This window comes from Mycteria americana, chromosome Z (assembly GCF_035582795.1).
Source record: "Mycteria americana isolate JAX WOST 10 ecotype Jacksonville Zoo and Gardens chromosome Z, USCA_MyAme_1.0, whole genome shotgun sequence".
In the NCBI taxonomy this organism is placed as follows: domain Eukaryota; kingdom Metazoa; phylum Chordata; class Aves; order Ciconiiformes; family Ciconiidae; genus Mycteria; species Mycteria americana.
In genome coordinates this window covers 68,891,206-68,912,059 of record NC_134396.1, presented here as the reverse complement: position 1 = coordinate 68,912,059, position 20,854 = coordinate 68,891,206, and the positions used below count along the sequence as shown (strand labels likewise).

General features: G+C 39.8%; 2 protein-coding genes across 3 annotated transcripts in view; one reads left to right on the top strand and one right to left on the bottom strand.

Moving 5' to 3' along the window:
- The window catches only part of SHOC1 (shortage in chiasmata 1), a 53,340-nt gene extending 43,150 nt beyond the window's left edge, over positions 1-10,190 (top strand). The window contains exons 20-27 of the mRNA XM_075488636.1: positions 520-631; positions 1,667-1,788; positions 2,750-2,843; positions 3,861-3,992; positions 5,282-5,431; positions 6,631-6,802; positions 7,022-7,579; positions 9,968-10,190. Of these exons, the coding sequence (XP_075344751.1) occupies positions 520-631; positions 1,667-1,788; positions 2,750-2,843; positions 3,861-3,992; positions 5,282-5,431; positions 6,631-6,802; positions 7,022-7,579; positions 9,968-10,068 (1,441 nt within the window). The 3' untranslated portion in view covers positions 10,069-10,190. The remainder of the gene's footprint in view (positions 1-519; positions 632-1,666; positions 1,789-2,749; positions 2,844-3,860; positions 3,993-5,281; positions 5,432-6,630; positions 6,803-7,021; positions 7,580-9,967) is intronic.
- GNG10 (G protein subunit gamma 10) lies at positions 7,395-19,777 on the bottom strand. 2 transcript variants are annotated; one of them, XM_075526384.1, is made up of 3 exons: positions 19,581-19,777; positions 15,907-16,038; positions 7,395-7,519 (listed from the first exon to the last, which is right to left on the bottom strand). In XM_075526384.1, the coding sequence occupies exons 1-2, from the start codon at positions 19,659-19,661 to the stop codon at positions 15,913-15,915; spliced, it is 207 nt and encodes a 68-aa protein (XP_075382499.1). In that variant the 5' UTR covers positions 19,662-19,777; the 3' UTR covers positions 7,395-7,519; positions 15,907-15,912. The 2 variants fall into 2 exon arrangements, with proteins under 2 accessions (XP_075382499.1, XP_075382497.1); XM_075526382.1 differs by lacking the exon at positions 7,395-7,519 and adding an exon at positions 13,251-14,146 and having other exon boundaries at positions 19,581-19,773.
- Between the last annotated feature and the right edge of the window lie 1,077 nt (positions 19,778-20,854).

Sequence of the window (20,854 nt, the reverse complement as noted above, 5' to 3'; positions counted from 1 at the left end):
CATTCAGTGAGTCTTTGCTAATACAGCTGGTAACAGGAGGCTGTGCTGCTGTCAGTTCTCGTTCACTCAAAAAAATTTAGGATCATACCAATGGCAGTCAGGGAGTTTTCACTCAGTTTGCTTTCCCTGTGCTGCACAATCATGAAAAGAAGAAAAGAAATGCAACATACATTTAATTACTCAAAGGAGTATCTAAGTATATTTTCTTTATTTATCTATGTTAGTTTCTGTATTATGTCTTTTTTTTGTAAACTCGAAGGCTGTATATCAAGGTCATATTTGGTGCAGTTAGCAACATAATTGAATTAGTACAGTCATATTTCATTAAGTCACTGCTACATTGATGTGTATTCTTTGAATGTGTCTTAAAGTGAACTTGAGCATTTGAGAAAGATCAAGGTATGAAAAGACTGTGTAATTTAAAAAAATGTGTTAAGACATGTATGTTATTAATTTCCTTTAAGAAAATATTATTATTTTACTTAACTGAGATTTAATAAAATAATTTGACTTCTTCAGGTACAGCATTACCTTTGTTGAAAGAAGCAGTAGTTACTCCTTAAGGCTCTTTGGAAGTACAGAACGATATGTTGTGTTGACAATAGATGAATGTACTGCTATCTTTTTGCAGGTACAAAATGAAACTAGTATGTCCAAATTCTGTTATGTGTTGGGTCACTTCTAGGCCATATCTGCAGCCTTCTAACGTATCTTTTCTTCCTTGTAATCATACTTAATTGATGCATTGTCTCACGGCACAAATTATTTTTAAATTAATTAACTCCAAAATTCTGTCTGTGCCAGTTTGACTAGTTTAAAATGTTCTCATGTCTATACCTACATTTCTTCACAGAAGCATAACACTTGACCTGAGATTGGATTGCATTAAATATAGATGCATACTTGAAAATAGGGTTGTATAAATGAATATTGAAATAGCCAATTGAATTTGTCTGTGACTATATCCTCTTACCAGTGTGCATGTTAATTCCTCCCATTTCAGACAGTTATCTGAATTAGTCTAGAGAATAATTTGTCCTACTTTTAATAAAAAATAATCGTTTAGCTGATAGCATAATACTTAAATTTTGGTATGCAGCAAGACAGATGACTTTGCAGGTAGAACTGCTACTGAAAGATAGATAAAGAATAAAATAATCCATTAGTATTGCAAGCACAAGACAGATAGACATTCCTACATGCTACTGCAAATGCTGCTGCAATTAGCAATGTTGTACTTCATATATTCAGTGTAGGTATAATATGATTTGTATAGGTTAAGTATTTCAGAGGTTTATAACAGTATTTTGCATTATTAAAGTTATCAAAAATCTTAAGAACTTCCTAAAAAGTTAGTAGCAGTGTTTTGTTTTTACAGGAAGAAAAAAGAGGCATGAAGCAGTGAATCAGGTTTTTAAAGGTCAAACAAAATAAAAGTTGGGAATACAACCTAGTTTTCCTGACTCCCAGATGTGTCTTTAATACCTATATTATTTAGCTGTATTTATAGAATCATAGAATCGTTTAGGTTGGAAAAGACCTTTAAGATCATCAAGTCAATGTTTGATCTAACTTCTGCATAATACAGCAATGCACATGAAAAGGTTGTGACTGCCATGGTAATATATTTATTCAGTTTTTACTTTTTATATTAATTTTATGGTAGAGTATGGAAGAACTAAATTACGAGAAATCCTGTGACAATGTAATACTGAAGCTGATGGCATTATCACTCCAATATACATGCTGTTGGATTGTTTTCTATTCCAGAGAAAGACTGAGTTTAGAGTAAGTTATGAAATTCTTTTGTTGTCTTGGTATTTTCAAAACAAACTTATCACTAAAGGAAGCTGCTTATTAGAACAAGCTAACACTCTTTGTTCTTTGAATTTCTCTGTAGGAACACATTTCTCTTAGAACAATATGAATATTGTAAGCTCATATTTCTAGTGTGCTTTGGACAATTTCACTTAGTTACAGTGTTGTCATGCTCCTACTGAAAAACTCAGCGGAATGATAGAACTAACAGCGATCACTGGAGACCCCAAAAAAAGTTAGCAAAGATGTTTTTCATATGTTAGGATCTTTTTAGTCTTACACAAGAGATAAAGAGATGGTTGTTATAAAACAAGAGGATTTGAGGCAGGTAATACTAACATGAGGTGTATTTCAAATCAACAAGTCCAGAAATTTCACTAAGGGTATTAACCACTGGAATTATTCTTTATAACTGTTTGAAGTAAACCCCTACAAGTACATGGTTATGAATTACTGTGTTAGCATCACTGTATATCATTTGCAAGAGGGAGATGTTCTTCAAGTGTTCTTCCAATCCATAAGTAGTTCTCCTTTTGCTGTGGAAGCACAGCTTTTGTTGATATAGTTCATAAGCATTCCTTTATTACCTGTTGTGAAATTTTTTTCTATGAGCAAGTGGTAAATATTCCATGCATCACCTTTCCTCTCTGTATGATTTTTCTCCAGTGACTGACCCTGATCCAGTCCTGTTGCTTCAGGCCAGGCTTGCTTTGCTGTGGGCTGACTCCATTTTACTCCTCACAGTGCATCCTTCAGCACTCAGTCACTTAATGTGTCCTAGTTCTCCTTTCACAGATATTAATGCTCCACCTGTACTAGTATTCTGAATTCCAGGAAACGAAACAGACATTTATTAACACATGGAACAAACATTTTGGAATTATTACATGTGCATATTAAATATTAACAGTCCAATGAAACTGTTTTATAGATACAGTCTCAGGGGAGACACTCTGCTTAACCTTGTCTTAATTTATGCCACTGTAATTGAACTTACACAGAAGTCAGAAGACTTTGAAGTGAAGGTAATTTTTCTGGTAACAACCTTTCTGTTTTAATTGTCACTGTATGATATTTCTAAAGTGCTTAATCAAGTATGCATTTTACATCAAAAACATAAAATAGCTCAAAATTACTAAAATAAGAGAGAGGAGCTTAATTCAGTGCTGCTGAAGTTAGTGAAAAGACTGTGTTGACTCCAGAACCAGTTGAATCAAATTCAAATAGCAGCTGAAGTGTTTTTATGACTAGGAGTCAAGAAATGAGATTGTACCTTTAACTTTATAAATTATGAGAACATGTATTAATCCTGTTTATGTCTTAATTTGAAGTGTCAGATTAATATTATGTTACTAAGATAGTAGAAGAAAAGAAAGTGTAATTTTCTGTGCTGTCAGATAGTTTGCTTTTTTTTTTTATGTGGCAGGGTAAATTAACTTTTTTCATTATAAATCAGAAAATGCAGTATCTAGAATAATCAACATTAAAAAATGGGGCAAAATTTCATTCGGCTTACCAAGTTGATATCTGTAACATTTCTTTTGCATGATGTAGCATCTTTTTAGGCAATTTTTTACTTATTTGCATATTAAAATTTGTTTCAAATTCATCTGGTTAAATGAAGGTTAAAGAGAGGACAAAGCTTTTTTCATTCCAGGTACTCAGCAGTGTAGTTCATGTGGAAATTACTTACACCCTCAAAGTGTTACACATCTTCTTAAACTATGTTAGGCATCTCAGAATTACCTGGCTTTTTAGGAACTCATATTATACCCATAAACTTGATCACGTATAAAAGACCTGTAGGATAAACTAATTTCACCTACATAGGATTTGCATAAATAAGGAGTGTAATTTGCGGCCAAGCTAGTGGTCAGAAGTTGGAGTTCCTCTGCATGGTAAGCGTGGATCAGGTTTAATTACTCTACATTACCCACTGTTGTGTTTAGGGTCACCTTTAAGTTTTCCCATTTAACTATTGTAGCAAAGTAAGACATTCCTTAGTATAAGTTTTAACCAAAAATACTATGTGTCACTTTTAGGTAGTTCTTATGCCAGGGATTGAAGAGACAGCACTGGTAATTCGTCAGATTGTTGACAACATTTTGATAGCATCTAATATCAGTCCTCATGAGTGGCTGGACAAATCCTGGCTTTCTGTCTTGCCATCTGAGGTTTGCTTATCTTTCCATTAAATTACACTGTTTTCTTCCTGTTTCTCAGACTCATAAAGTTATAGGCTTTTTTTGTTGTTGTCTTAAAATTTATTATTAAAATAATCATTATTATACACACACATATATATAAAGCTTCTGTCATCCTTGCCAGCACAATTAGGTGCAACTTGGACTTTCCCCATGCTTTCACAATTAACCAGTAGAGAAGTTCATCCTCCACATCCGCTAGCCAATGTGTATGGTTCTACAGTTCTAGGTACTAAGTTTGAAAAACCATCCAAATTGTAAAAGATAAACATACAATGGCTCACTTGGGCAGGAAGCCAAATTCATCAGTGCTGATCCATTACTGAAGTCAATGGTGTTCCTTACAGACTTGCTTTAATACAAGATAGTAGAAATTTGTTTAACTTCTAATGCAGTAGTTGATATTGGATATTTACAATAAATGCTGGAACAGGTCCATCAATCACAGCCAAATATATGATGTTCTTTAACTTGTGTATTAAGGTTTTAAAATTAAACATACAGATTTGTTCATTTCATATGGAAACTTTGAACTCTTGTAAAGTCAAGATCCTTTTTGGCTTTTGCAAAATTTAGAAGCATTTTAAAGCAGGTATTGGCATAGACTTTCAAGTGTGGGATACTGGATTACAGGTTTTCCAATTTAGAGATTAAGGATATCGGTAAAAAACTGAGAGGAGTCATTCATTGTATTTTGTCTCTGTTAAAGGTATTAGATCCTGGCATCTGTTGAGTGCAGAGCTCTATGAAAGGCAGGAACTGGAAGCTGACATTCTTAAAATGCTACAGCTCTCAACTTGCTACCATCTGTGTGGCATTCAAACTCCCCCTAGTAACTCCTGCTTTTGGCACCTGTCTCATTGCTGTTTACAAGTATAACTTCTGTAAAACAAAGCCAGCTTTGTCAGTTTGTCCTGACTTAGGTAATTTTCTTCAAAATGGAGAATAAACGGTAAATGTGTTTTCAAATCAAGTTTACATGATTCACTGGTTTCACCCTTTAGAAGAGAAACATCTTTAGACTGTGCTTGCTTTTTATCAAACTATGATGCAGAACTTCCTCTTTTTCACCAATGATACACCATTACATCTGTAGTAAAAAAAAGTTTTCATGGGTCTGTAAAAGTGCACTGTTTGAAAGCTCTATTTCTATGATATACTGTATGACCTACTCATAGGGATGTCATTCTGTAGAAACAGAAAAACAGGAAAAAAAAGTTCGTCAGATATCAATCTAACAAAATAATTTCCATTTCCAGACAGAGAAATGCCTGCTTACTTTTCCATGTATCAACCCTCTGGTTGCTCAGTTTATGTCGAAGAAGGGATCTTCGCTGAACAGGTTGTTTCTTGCAAGCTTTGATCAACTTCAGGATCTTCTGCCAGAGGTTCCAAAAAAAGTTTTAAAGGTTGGCCAAAATTAATTTATGTATTAGATCAGTCTTTTTGCACTGTTGTAATACAGGTGTTTTTTAATCTGAAGCTACATGCACATTTGCTGGTATCATTTAAAAATGAATTATATGCTTTAGCGTATCATTCATATCTAAAGTGTTGAGCTTGCTAATTCTCAGCAGGTTTTGCCAAATCGCCATTATGTTTGTGTGAAGATGATTAGAACATTTCCTGAACTGGAAAAATACTCATTTGATCAGCTTCCTCTTCAAGCTTCATTGTATCAAGTATTGTATCAGCATACAAGCATATATGTTTCCCTAATATAAGAAATGTTTTCCAATTAAGTATTTCCAGGACTTTTGTCCATCCTTTTCTCCTTCCCTCCTTCCCTCCCTCCCTCCTTCCTTCCTTTCTTCCTTTCTTCCTTCCTTCCTTCCTTCCTTCCTTCCTTCCTTCCTTCCTTCCTTCCTTCCTTCCTTCCTTCCATCCGTCTTCTTACACAATAATAAACCCACCACTTATAAATTCATAGTACTAAGCATTTGAAAGAGCCGTAGCGTAGAAGTTAAGATGAAGAATTCCACTCACTAAAGTGTCACTCTGCACTTAGAATTGTGTGCTCCTACTGTTTCAGTTGGGCCCAGTCTGGGAAAATTATAGACTGATTATAGTTAGCTAATTAGATAAAAAATGCACAGCCTTTATCAGTCAAGAAAATGGGAGGACAAACTTCCACATCAGAAGCATTCAGTTAAGGTGAAGGAGCAAGTGAACAGATATTTGGGTACTGAATATCAAGTGGTGCATGTTACTGTAATAACTGGATATGTGTAAAGCCATGTCTACTGACTGAAAAACAGAAAATATCTTACCAGTTTAATTCGTCTATGATGTATGATATGCGCCAATCCATTGCAGACACTACTTTCTACAGTCCTGGACTAAGGAAAGAGAATAAAGTATATTAAGGTACTGATTTTCCTGTGTTTCAAGAGACAGGTTATTACCTACTCTGTTTATAGATTTAAGATAGGTGGCACATTGTCAACTGTACATGCCTCTCCTTCTGTATTGGTAAGTCTTTTTTTTTTCTTTCCAGTACACAGAAAATTATACATCTTAGAATCCTAACAACTGGTTTAACTTTTCATATTTGACAGTGTAGACATGTACTATAAACACTCCTCAAGTATCTTTTTTTTTGTTTCAGCATTTTAGTGACATGACATCTTCGTACAGCCTAAGTGCTGCTGCTCCACTAGAAACAGAAGTGAAAGGTGCATCACCCCCAGAAAACGGGAATAACTTCAATACATTTCGTCCAGATTATAAACAAAATCATCAGTCTTTAGAGCTGCTTGGTAAGGCACAAAAGAGCACAGGTAATGTCTTGAATTACTGCAACAATGTGTCTCCTCTGAAACCAAGTGAAAAGCTGAGTGGATTAGAATCTTTATCTTCTAATCGTGGAAAGGTCCATTATTCTGAGGAGGCAGACTGCAACTGAAATGCTCAATGGCATCTTGTTTTTCTGTAAAATGTAGAGAAATAAGCTAGTTTTTCATTCTCCAAACAGAATGGTTCAAATTTTTCTCTACCAGGACCGTCTCGTATGAATTCTGAAGCCATAATTCCTCCATTGAATCATCATCAGGGTTTTTTTGACTCTGGTCTTCCAAGCTATATGCAAAAGAAATCATGTTCTTCAGAAGTAATTACGGGGAGGAAGCAGAATTTCTTTGCTGTGCCAAAGGACTGTGAAGATTTTGCTCGTGTAGGTGTTATGACTTCTCTTCATGTTCAAAGACAGCCTTTCAGGACGCACTATAGCTCTGATCATTCTTCCAAAAACTCTGAAAAAGAGGATTTCTTTGCAACTTTCAGTGACTATGCACCTCAGGAGAGTTCTAAGAGTTTTCTAGAAGAATTCAGAGACACAACATTTAAGAGCCCAGAAATTCTGATTGACCAGACCCCATGGAATGACTCTTCATCCACAGGCCCATGTGATTCATTTGCATCTGATAGTTTTCTCTCTGATTTCTTTGTTGACCCAGATGAACTTCAAAGTCTGAATTTTCACCAAATAGGTGGAGGATCTAAAGGAAGGAGAAAACAAAGTCCACCATTCTTATGGACAAAAGAAAAAAATAGAACAGGTATGTCCAAAGCAAACAGAATTTGCTGAAATTCTCTTTGTAACTCAACTGGAAACAGGAGTATCTGTAAGACTAGATTTTGTATTTTCTTCAAATAGTTGTTAAATCCAATCCAACCCAACAGTTGCATGTTTCCTTTACTAAAAATCTTACTTCCATATATATTTCTTCTGTGATAAAATGTTCCTAAACATTTATTTTCTGTTTTGAGCATAAAGAATATTAAAAAAAACAATAGAATTGTGTTACTGCCATTATTTTCCCTTGCTAAAATATTGGAAACTGTAGTTCTCCAATATTGTAAGCTTCAGCCTCTTCTCTTTTTGACAGTGCCTGAAATGTGCATAATAAACATGCCAGAATTATTTTAAAAGTTATGGGAAATACTATTTTGTAAACATAGGTTTGGACAAAAGGGGGAAGAAAAGACTAGAAAGTATTTTCTCTAAAGGACAAAAAGTACATTCAGCAAATTCAGAGAGCAAATTTAGATACTACTAATGGCTGTGTTTTGCTGTTGGCATTAATAGAGTAAGAATTTCACTCTGACAACTTTCAAAGTTTGTTTCATACAGTTACCTTATTCTTGGAATATTTTTTTTAGCTAATGTCTCCAGGGCTAACTCTCCATCCTGAAATCATTCCAAAACATATTTCCTCAAATAGATGGTATAGTGTGTACTTCAAAACTTTGTTTACCCTGAAGGTGTGTACAGTCCTTATAGAAAAGCTTCAGGCTTCTCTTTTTTTTCGTAGTTTTCTTATCCCTGGTTTACTTTCTCAAATATAGTTAGCTTGAGACCTTTTTTGATAAGCCATAATATGTACCCATGGAGTCTTAAAAGTAAGAAAGTATCACTAGTCCCTGTCAGACTAAGTATTGCTGTATCGTATACTGTAGTATTTTTTAAGTTCTGCTCCTTCCCTATAGGTGAGGTGCCACATTCTTTAAAAATCCAAGGTTAAGCTTCTTAAATAAAGTGCTTAACTCCTAGTATAAGTGATTTAATTTATGTTTTCGCTGTTGCTGCCTGTCATTAAATCTCTTGGTGGTACAGCAAGGTCAGCACAGCATTAAATGCTTTCACTCATTAGATCAGACTAATTCATGAAAACACAAGTAACTCATTGATATCATTATGTTTCATGGGCTGCTTAAGGCAATTATGGAAATAAAGAGAGGGAAAGTTAATTGGATATGGTGAACTGCTTTAATTTTTAGCCTATGTAAATTAAAATGTTCATACAGAAACTCTGAACAGACCTGTTGCCTCTCCATTGGGATTAAAATTGAGACCTGGAGTATTGCTGGGTAGTTAACAGTATTTCAGTAACCTGTAACTGGTGCTGATAGTATAAAATTCTAAATACAATCGTTTCAGTAGAGATCGGGGCAGATTCTTCTGGTACCACATTTTACAGCATTCTAAAAACACTGTGATCTCTGACTGATAAACTTTCTGTAATACTCTTGCCCAGTAGGGCAAAGGTATACTTAAATCTGAATCAAATCAAAAAAGGAAAAGTGATTTTTGCTGTTGATTTTGGAAGAATAGCCTTATTTTACTTTATTACTCACTAGCCAGGGGAAAAATAAGTATACTAAATAGTTGTGCATGCTAACAAAAAAAACCCAAACACCTTAATACGGTGAAAGCCTTCTGGAGTCCCAAATGTAAGAAATGTGAAATCCCAAGTTTAAGAAATGGGTACAGAGTCAAGTTAAAAAGACACACTGGGAACCCCCAGGGATTTCTTCAGGCTTCAGATCAAACTTTTATTAAACCACAATTAATGCCAATATGCCAAGCCAGTATTTCCACTGGAACAGATGAAATTCTTAGGTCAGTGTTAAAGTTTTCTGACAATACTTTTTGTAAAGACTAAACAGAATTTTCTTACAGTGACTTATTTTGAAAAAGCAACTTCTCAAATATTTTATTGTAAAAATACTTGAATCGTAAGAATGTAAGTAGCTTTTTTAAACATCGTGGAAACATGAATGTGTCTCTGGTTAAAAAGAATGAACTTTCACAATTACTGAATAGTAGTGAGTAATATTAATAAAATAGAAATAAGCATTAAAATCTTAACTGAAATATTGTGGTTAAGCATAGTGCAGGTTGATGTATTTATTTTGTATATCAGGTCCTGTATTATTATTACAGGACAATATGCATAAAACTGATCAGTAGTAGTAAGTAGGAGTTAATATTAGTCTGTACACATTTAATTTTATGGCAGTTGATGCTTTTCATACAGATTATACTGGTTAAAGCTAAAGTCTGTTACTGCTTCTGAGAAACACCTAGTTAAGTCTGCATCTGTGTTGTATTTGTACACACATGTATTTATCATACATGTGTTTTCTTTCCACTTCTTTTCCAGATCCAGGATTTGCAGAAGTACCAGAGTTCAAAAAAAGGAGATTGACTTATGAAAGAGTCCCTGGAAGAAGCGATGGACAAACACGTCTTAAATTCTTCTGAATGGAATGGGTATTTGCATACTACACATACTTCTTAAAATTCTTAAGCTCTTTGAAGGGAAATAGATTAAATTGTTGTTGTTGTTCATTTTTAGAGAAAAATTAGGATTTGGGAATCCTTAGTAATTCTTTTGTATGTTTTTAGAATTTTACTAAACAAACTAGTTCCTTGAATCTGGAGAATTACTGCTTCTCTGTTGGTTCTCATGGGTGATATAAAGGTACTGTGTCATTCTTTATACAAAAAATAAAATGTGAATGAAAAAAACCAGACACTGAAGCTCAGAGTTTTCAAGGCACCTACGTTTGCTCCCTGAGCATGCAGCTTTCCAAACGTAAAGAGGGACTATGTCTGCCAGAATCACAAGGCTGCTCATAAAGTCTTAGATCTTCCTTGCACTTACAGCTGTGACCCTTTCTATTTGTCCCTTGGGCTCAGTTCCACTTCTTTCTGACAGCTCCTTTAGAAACCATGTGATGAGTTCCTGAACTGCCTTTAATCATAATCGAGCTATAGAAACAACCCATTTGTTTTATGGACAACATGTGAAAGATATGTTGAAATTTAGGATTCTAATAGATTTGATCCAGAGAATTAAGCTGTGACGCTAGCTCTCTGCGTAAGCTGGTGGAGGCCATTTGTTGGCATCTACATTTTTAAGCCTGCTACAGTGCATCAGCAAATAGGAGAGGAGAGTCATCTGGGAGGCAGTGCCAAATACTGTAGGCTACAGCTGGAAAGGGTAAGAGGGAAAAAAAAAAAAAAAGGCATCTCAATTGCAAGTTACAGAAGAGAGAGGATAGAAGAGTACCCGAACCCTCACTTTCCATCAAAAGATTTGGCAACAAAAATGGAAATATGTGTGGGAGCAACAGTAACTCCATTCTGCTGCAGGAATGCATACATGGTTTGCACAGGCATGCCTGCCACCTCCAGAATGTCAGTGTCTGTTCAGTGGCCATCAGCTGAGATGGTTCAGTTTTCAAACTCACAAATCTTTTTAAGTTTGATGTAATAACAGAAAGGGGGGAAAAAAAAAACCAAAACAAACCAAGTTTATGGTTTATGCTAGCTATGCTTTCTTGACATTGAGCCTTCAGTAAGCACATATTCACTATTTGGATAAATAAAACCAGCACTTAGGGGAGAAAGCTTTGGTCTCTCAGACAAAATGGAGTGCTGAGTTTTAGCTGAGAATTCCTAAAAGCTATGAAGACAGCACTAATAGCAATTTTATTTCACAGTAATATCCCCAAATTATTTGTACCCAAATTGTTTGCAGACTTTAGAAAACACCTTTCAAGTGTAACATAAAAAGACTTTTAGTAGAATTGCAAACAAGCTAGTGTTTCCCTATTTTGACCAGAGTAAGAGAAAGACTTAAATAAAAATTGCAGTTTGCTTACTATTTCTGGCCCATTTTTGTGGTCACTTGACCTAACCGTTTTCCATCTCTCTGCATCATGGGTTTGGCTCTGTTTTTCAGAACTGTCTCCCAAATTGCCAGACCCAGGAATCTCTTCTTTTAAGAGTGCAGCTCTGCAAAGTCTCAGTCACAGATGACCACATTGGAGAAAATTATAGCTGCCACTGCCAAGCTATGTATTTATGTCCTCCGTTCCCACAGGCAAAGGCTGACACCAGAACTTTCACATGAACAGTCATGGAAGACTAGCTCAGATAATCAATAGATCACTTTGAAAACAAAGGCATGTTGCCTACATTAAATAAGTAAAGAAAGTTCAAGTGCTATTTGCGTTAAGTTCCATGAGGTAGAATAAATGTCAGTGTACAGTTAGTTACTGGCAACATAGCGGAAAATAAGGAAAAGGGCTTGCAATGACCTGTTGTTTTTTATTGTATTTGTTTATGACTCTACACCTCTCACAAATATGTACACTGAGAGATGACAGTGAGAAGAGGGGCCTTGTGGCTCACGTGAGGCACTTGGCGTACAGATGTGTGCATTCACTTAATTTGCTTTATTGTGGACACGCTGCCCTGAGAGCAAAGGGGTGCGGCAAGCACACTCCTCTGAAGAGACTGGAATCCGTGTCTTCTTCCCATGGGACTGCAGAATAACCACCACGCTCGCAGGTACACCAGGGCGTGGTAGTTATCCCAGTCCATCTCACAATTGCTGCACAGGTCTTTCTGTCTGCTGCTGGTGTGAGAAATGGATGCAGTCAGGACCTGCAGTACGCTCACAGCGCTGCTCCTCTGACACTTGCTGACCGTGGTGCTCCAGCTGAAAGACACCACATGGAGCTGGGCAGGGCAGCCAAGAGACAACAGCAGTCGACTGGCTGGCTAGCAGCAGCTGCTTTCTCCTGCACACTGTAATCTGGCAGCTCCTTATGCCAGCTCAGCAGCCACTCCAGAACCCAAGCTCCAAGTGAGGATGCTAAGCAGGCAAGCATAGGCAGCAGGGGGGGCTGGGGAGAGAAACAGATGTGGGGACAGGGGCAGGTTTTATTGCGGGAGGTAAAAAATACGAAGGGTTTGCCTGGGAGGGAGCGGCCAGCAGCCAGATGCTGGCTGTTCAAAGGCATTTGATGCATACTCCCATCCCTCTCCCTCCCTCCCTGACTTGAGCATTTTGATCTTAATCTGAGCCTGTGATCACCTCTGCACAAGTAAGAATAACCATGCTTCCTCTAGACTTCCACAGTGTGGGCATGTGCTGAGTACTAGAAGAAAAACTGCCATATTCAAATAGCCTACAATGAAAGGAAGCCAGTGCGAAGAAAAGCTCTTAAGGAACGACATTCTCCTCTGTATTTAGAGGCACAATACTTATTGGCAGTATCATGACTCTCATTTCAGTGTCTTCCTCCAGGACAGCAGGCATGAAAATCTTCTGACAAACACTGAACTGCCTGGAGGACACTCATTGCACCATTTCAGTAAATATTAATGAAGATTAAATACTCACATTGCAAACTTCTTCCTTACAGTTTAAAAATGTCTGAGCCTGATAACATTGTTACTATTTACCACAAAAATGAATAGTTATTAAATAGGATTTTTCTATTCATAAGACACATTTTCTAAACATCCAACAGCAACTTTCTCTTCCCAAAAAGCGAAACAACTTGAGGCCTCCCCTCCCACTGCAAAATCAAAGTATCCTCTTCCTTACAGTATCTGCTCTTTGTGACAATTAAACAATGCGTTCAAAGCCAGTAGGGAAAGAAATTTTATTTCCAAACTTCTAAAAGATTAATACAAACAATAGAAAGTAGACAAAATTAAAAACCTATTAAAAAAGTTAGTTGTCCTTGTAAAAGTGCTCTATAAAAAACTGAAGGCAAATGACCAAGCACATTTTAGTAAGTTTTGTGTATTGCAAACCTTGACAATTATGCATGCAACTATCTTTGGGTGTTCGTGGATTTTTAGTGTCTGTTTGGTCACATTTTAAACACATCAAGGAAATTCCACCATGGCAGTACCATTACAAATACAAATTAGGAGAAGTATTACAGATTAGAAATCTTGTAAGAAACATGCCTTAGGAATCAAGCCTGTGCTACACATTGTGTCCAGCAGTTTCTAATATGTGTCATTGATGGACTTAGATGCACTTGAAAAAAAACTGTAGTTGGTTCCAGGTCTTGCTAATGGAAGCAAAATTTCCCCCTGAGAACATTAAATGCTGTTAGTACTGAAGTAGTTTTATACTTTAATGATTCACTTTTTGGATGTTTTATTTTGGAAAAAAACAAATAGTTTTTACTATCGTTCCAGAGTAACAGTTTACTAAGATAGGACTAAGTAATTTGGTAAAAATTCGTGTGTTTTCTTTTCTAAAATGTAAACTTCTCAAGTAATATTTGTATAGTTAGCGTACTGTAGTAACAATGGTGACAATTATGAAAAGAGTAAGAGTTACATTAAAAAACTTTAAGAACATTAGCAAAAGCTAGTGAAGTACGGATACACAAGAACAAACGGATAAATATCTAGGACATTGTTTTAGCCACACAAAAGTTAGGACACAGAGAGAGACTTTTCTTGTGAAGGCAGGCAGTTGTTATTCACGTCATGCTTGAAGGCTATTTTCCATTGACCTTCCCTGTAAGAGGAAAAAAAGGTTTATTAAATGCTATCTTCCTATGCCGATATATTTCGCTTAAAAATTATAACACAAAAGCTCCTTTGCACTGAGAAAAATTGAATAACCACTTTCCTTTGTTGGATGTTGGCATCCTTGAATATTATAAAATTCTTTAATTGGCTTTTCAACTTTGCTCTCATTTGTTTATGATCCTAAGATAACTAAATAATAATAAATAAGATAATTGATCTATCAGCAAAAGATGACTAAATGACATCTTGGGCTGAGCTATGCATTTCTACAAGTATCGTAAGTTAACCCTCAAACTCATTTGAGAAAATATTTTGTATCCTGTCTAGATGATGCAATCAAACTTAAATCCTAGAAATACATACATACACACACACACACAAACACAGACACGCACAAAAAAGAAAAAGCAGAAAGGCTGCTTCAATAACAGAAGAACACATGCAACAGTCACTATCAATTTTATCTTATTTGCAGGAAGAATTAAGGGTAGCACCTAAATTAAGAAAATCTGCTTGTGCTTCTCCCCCTTCCATGTTTTTCCAGAAGAGCAACTCATGCTCAGTTGTTCTCTCTCTTCAGGTTCAATCCTGTTTTGCCAAACCTATGTAGCAACAATCAAAACCACGCTCTTGATGAGGCACAAGCACAACTGCAAGCTCAGGAACCCTGGCAGCGGGAACAGGAAGATTTTACAAGTACTTTATGTTCCAGTTTAAATTCTGCCCTTAAAGAAAACGTTCATTTTCACTTTGATAGCACTCTCAAAGAAAGAACAGAATTCAGTGGTTCTTCCTCTCTCTGTAGTTTTTTAAGCTCTTTAGCAGGAGCTATTTTTATTTTTTCTTTTAAAGAAGAGTAACCACTTCTCTACTTCCACATTTGTTTGTCATGCAGAAGAAGTAAGATTTTCCAACAAAAGTTATGGTGTGATCCTGCCCAAGACTACTAGCACACATGGCCTTTCTTCCTCCTGCTGCAATCACTGACATCTGTGTGACAGATGGGAGAGACAATAGCGGGAATCACGGAACTGGATCCCAAAGATTTGCAAATGCTGGATGGTCACCCACCACCCTGCAGGTGTTACGCAGCTACAAGCAATGCGGAGCGCTAAGGCAGACAGAGCTGAGGGAGTATCTCATCCTTGAGACCTGTGCTGAAAAAGCTTACGAAGGATGTGATTACAGATTGCCTCAAGCTCCTCTCTGCTTCCACCGCTTTTGGTGCTGTACAACAGTAACAAGAGAAAGAGCCTAAGGACAAACACAGCCAAATGACCTGCAATATGACATTGAAGACAAAACGTACTTTAACAAGGTTCTTGCTTAAGCTGTGAGCTAGTCATCAGAACACATGCAACTACTGCGGCTTAGTTTTACTTCTTCAAGCTGGGTCCGTGACTGGTTTTTATGTCTGGCTGTGTCAAACGCAGCCGTGTGTCACAGACCGTTTTTATTATTTTGGATGCTGCAAATGACCCTAGAGCTGCTCAAACACAAAAACTGACCAACCAAACAAAAAAACAACTCATAAACAAAACACCTCTAGGAAGAGCTGTAGGAAAGAGATATGATTCAATTACCACACCTAAAAGAAACAGAAAACAATCTGTAGAGCCAGCGAGGAAGTGATGAACGCTTCACTACCAAGAATTCGACATTCAAACAACTATCATCATGTGCCCTTGTCCCTCCTAGGGTTTGAGTTTCAAATCAGAGTTGTTGTGGTATCTGTGACTTTATTACCTGATTTCAGAGTAGAGCACAGGATCGGGGTTCTCGAAAGGGATTGCTCCCTGCAGGAACCCCAACAAGCAAGGCATCTTTGCAGGCATTTTGCATACAGTACTGCTGGAGTTCTGCAGCTGCCTGAGAGACCTGTGTAAAGGAAAAAGAAAAACAAATCCAGAGAGGAAACTAATTCATTCACAAGCATCTATTAGGCATTTCCTCTTGAAGAACCATTATCAAACAGAGCTGGAGAGCAGCCAAGTCAGCTCTTGTATTCTAAACCACCAAGTAAATCAGCACAGACGCACATTTACAAAGCTCCAATGAAATGGAGCTCCACACATGAAATACTGTGCCAGTGATGAGCCAGAGGAGCGTAGAGGACTGAGGTGCAAGTGCGATGGAATTTGTCCTCATTAAAATGCACAGGGCCATGACCACAATATTTTCCAGTCTACTGTCCTGTTTTCAGGTTTATATTTGAATTTTTATATCCTCAGATAATTTATAAAAAGGATTTTCATTTCCAAACTGTTAAGCAGCACAGCACATAACAAGGAATGAAAGCAAAAAGATGAAGGTGAAGAGCTTTTAAAGTCCAACTTGCCACCCTCCCCTAGCAGTGAAGTGAGAGCTTCAAATCCCAAAACTCTGGCTCCCAAAGCTGCTCCCAAAGCTGCAGTCCAGAGCTGCAGAACAAGCCCAGGAACCCAAAGGCAAGATGCCTCCAGCACTGAACTCCCCTGCTCTTCCTGTGGACAGCAAGTCAGTCGTGTGCCTGTATTTTTGAAGGAAAAGACAGGGGAATTCCCAATCTCTCAGACATGCATTGGTAACAGCTGCAGGGAACTGTCAAAATCCATGCTGTCTGCTACATTTTTTATAAAAGGAAATACTGAGCATATTGGTGGGAATACAAGTTCCCCTCTGACCTCACCTCTGCCTTCATTACAGGCCTCCTGAAATACTGGGTTTTCTTCCTACACAGTTTTGCAGTGCTGCCAGCGGAGGGATGAGACAATAGCCAGAAGGACCATCCACACTTCCCAGCCTCCTGACTGAAGGGGCCACCCAGGAGCCCTGATGGGATTTTGGTTCTGGGTCATCCCATCCAACAGCATCTGGAAGCGTGTGGGAAATCTGGCCTAGCGCACACTTTTGTGTGCTATTTCGCTGCTGTCCTGTTCACTGCCTCCCAGCTCTCCTCCAGGACACTCATCCTGGCAACTGCCTGAATTCACCTGGCAGCTGTCGGCATTTCAAGGAGTTGTTAAGCATTTTCCCACAGCCTCCCAGGCTCTCTTGAGCAGAGTACAGGGAGAAGCATCCGCAGCAATGAACCCTGCTAGTCAGTGGGCTTTGTCACTCCTCCCTTCCTTGAGGAGAACCTCTTCTGGAGGCTGCAAAGGTCTCCCACCCTGCCCAGCCCCTTGGACCCTCTGCAGCATTAGCACCCTTGCCTCAAGCACAGTGCTGACCCCTTTCTGGTACACAACTGTGCACCACACGGCTATCAGGCAGAGGTGCCGCTTGCCAACACCGAGAAAGCCAACGCTGTATGGAGCTTTTTCCTGGGAAAACGAGCAGAGAGTCATTCAGGGCACGGCTTGCCCTATGAGCACAGCACAGTTAGCAGTTCCTCATGGCATCCCCTTGCACTTCACTGCTGAACTCTGCAACACGCACTGAGCTATGTGTATATCCTGGTGCTCCTGGAAAGATACAAACCTCATTTTTGGCACCTGTGTGAGAATTATCCATACGGCAGCAGACTGTTGTTCTAGGACAGATCTGCCTACTCTTAGCCCTACCTACGCCCCCGTAACATTCCTCACTCCTCCAGTTCACACAGAAAGTACAAGCATTTCTGCCGTATTTCATCACAGGACAAACACGTTCCTGCGGCAGCCTCCTGTGTGCAAGATATGTGTGGGTACTTCTTTCCTACTTGGTTTCCTCTTTCTGAAAATACTGTTCCTGTCTGCTTTTTCAGCTGGCAGGGTAAACAAAATCACCATTGGAACTTTGGTCTGTGGGATGTATTTTTAAAAATCCTTTCATACCCAGCTTCCGTCTGAAAACACATTGTCTATTCAAAGTAGCCAAAACAACGTTTTCTCCTATCTCAGTGTCTGCTAAAACTGATCCAAGTGGTTTTTCACCAGCTGAATATATTCCTCACTGTTTTTATACTGCATGTCACAAAACCCTAGATGATGCTTTTTATAAGACACATTTTTCATCATGCATCATTTCACTTGTGATTATAAAAAGACACGAATAGGTTCCTAGAACAGCAGACCTGGAAAGAGACTGCTGTGCACAATGCTGCAAGAAAGATGAGACTGAGGTCTTACCAAGGCTGAGCCTCCCTGGAGTACAAGCAAACCCAAAATAAATATGTAGCCTTGAGAAGTCCAGCTCCAGAATATGTCACTGCCACAAAGTAACCCCCAATAAACTACAAACTCCATCTTTTATACCCCCTTCCTGCCCAAAAAAAAGCGGGGCGGGGGTATATGTCTCAAAATGAGCAGGAAGAGAGATCCAGGCTATTGCTGGTGGTATAAAGCAACAGAAATGTTTGGTCAACCATTTCCGTGTTAGACAATACCCCTCTTGCCACATGGGCCTATATTTCTACTCTGCATCGTGCCGTTTCTCACAGACTCCCACACATCATTGCAGTGATAAACTACAGTCACTTTTAGTGAATCAAACATCTGGCGACTCAGTACTCGCTAATAAAATTTAGTAACATTAATGAATTGATCAGGATGATGTCCAGAACCCCTAGCGATTTCACCTTCCAATGGGCACTTCAAATATTCAGCAGTCCAGGACAGGGATAGTGAGAAAAGGTATTCTAAATTATTTTTAAATCAATAAGCTAAGTTCCTGCAGCTCAATGCACTGGCACTGTCCTCAGACTAAGGAAGCTGGTGCTTTGTGACTGGCCAGAGAAAAATGGCAAATGCACGGAGGTGATGAGAGAAAAGGAAAGCACAGGATATAAATTAATTTGACCTTCATCACTTCACAGCTTATGCTGGATTTTGTGCGTGCCTGGAAAGAGTTGTTTTTGCAAAGCAGTTGTAGCCCCTCACACCTGCTGGGAACCTCGAGGTGCCTCGGAGTGGTCTGCATGGGTGAGCCTGGGCTGCCAGAGGGGGAAAAAAAAAAACCAAACCGAACAACAAACCTTAGGAGCTAGCAGATGACAGGACCGCCTCGCTAGCCTGTCTTTGTCTGGAAATCTGCAAGCGGAAGGTTCATGCATGCGTAGAAAATCGCCTGCTTTCCCCAAGTGCGTCGGCTGCACAAAGACACACCGCCTCCCCCTGCAAATCCTGCCAGCCCTCAGACGAGGGGGAAGACGGCCGGCTCAGCTGCGAGGAACTCCTCTCGATTACCATGCGTGCTTGTGCACCACTAATGAGGTGCTGCTGAATTATTTACCACAGCTCCTTCCACCAGGGAACGGCACTCACTCCGCCGCGCCCGCGGGGCCGGCAGCCGGGGCTCGGAGCCCCCCAGGGCACAAGCACCCCTCGCCCCCTTCCCCCCGACTCGCTCCCAGGGCGGGCGGCGCGGACAAAGCGGGAAGAAGCGGCAGGAGCCGCTCGCCTCCCCCGCCCCGCCGCGCAGGGAGAGGCAACCCCCGCCTCCCGCCGCGGGGCCCGGCTCACCTTGATCCTCTCCACGGCCGCCTCCAGCTTCAGCTGCTCCACCAGGCGCTGCATGGTGCTCAGGCTGCCGCCCGACGACATCCCCGGGCCGCGCAGAGGACGGAGGGCAGCAGGCGGCGCGGATCCCGGGGCCTCGGCGCGGCGCCGCTCCCTCCGCCGCCGCGCAGCCGCCCCGGGGAGGGGCCGGAGCCGGGGCCAGGGCCGGGGCCACTCCCGCTCCCGCTCCGCCCGCAGCCCCCGCGGCACCGCCCCGGCACTGCCCGCCCGCCCAGCCCCGCCTGGCGGCAGCCCTGGCTCAGGAGGGCTCAGGCTGCTTTGCGGGCGGGAAACCTTGGTGGTTGAAATAGGACAGGAAGAAGGAAAAAAGGAAAAAAAGGGGGAAAACGTGGGCAAAGGGGAAAGAAGGGGGAAAGGGAGGAGAAAGGGAGGGGAAAGGGAGGAGAAAGGGAGGAGAAAGGGACAGGAAAGGAAGGGAGGGGAAAGGGAGGGGAAAGGGAGGAAAAAGGGAGGAAAAAGGGGAAAGGGGGGGCGGGGAGGGAAAGGAAAAAGACGGAAAAGGGGTAAAAGGGATAAAAAGAAGGAAAAAAGAAAAAAGGGGGAAAAACGGGGACCAGGGAAAAGGGGGAAAATGGGGAAAACGGTGAAAAAGAAAAGAGGAAAAAAGGGGAGGAAAGGAAAAAAGGGGAAAAAAAGAAAAAAGAAGGGAAAAAAAAAAGGAAAGAGAGGAAACAGCACTCCTAAACGTCCTGCAAAGATTCAATGAAAAGCCCACCCTGCCCACAGGCAGCTGTTGGGCTCACACTGCCCAGCAGCTGCTGCCAGAATTGCTGCATCCCTCCCGCGCTGTTCTTCACCGTTTCACCAGTGAGCATAAGCAAGTCACTTCAGTTTTTGGTGGGTGTTTGCCAGCCATCAGAGTTTGCTAGCCTGTTAAAAAATTGGCGAGTGAAGCTTGTAGCCTCAAATGATTGCTCTGAACATAGGGACAACCAGCCATGTACATGCTTGAGCCTCAATCAAAGCCTCAGCATGGTCATGGAAAAGACTTGTGCTGAATGTGAAAGGCCCTGGCACTGAATACCTTTTTCATATTGAGTGAAATGTACGTTTCACCTTACATACACTATATATTTGAAAGTACATACATGCTACAAAGCAGATACAGTTCTTTGAAAACAGTTGTAGGAGGTAAGGTGGTTCTTCTCCAAGATCCTATTACTTTGCCACACAGATCTCACTACTACCCAGTACCAGCCATACGTGTTCATGCAAAC

Coding starts and splice junctions, on each gene's coding strand:
- GNG10 (XM_075526384.1), bottom strand. CDS start 19,661: ATGTCGTCGGGCGGCAGCCTGAGCACCATGCAGCGCCTGGTGGAGCAG. Junction 16,039..19,580: donor CGGCCGTGGAGAGGATCAAG/GTGAGCCGGGCC, acceptor TCCTTTACACAG/GTCTCTCAGGCAGCTGCAGA.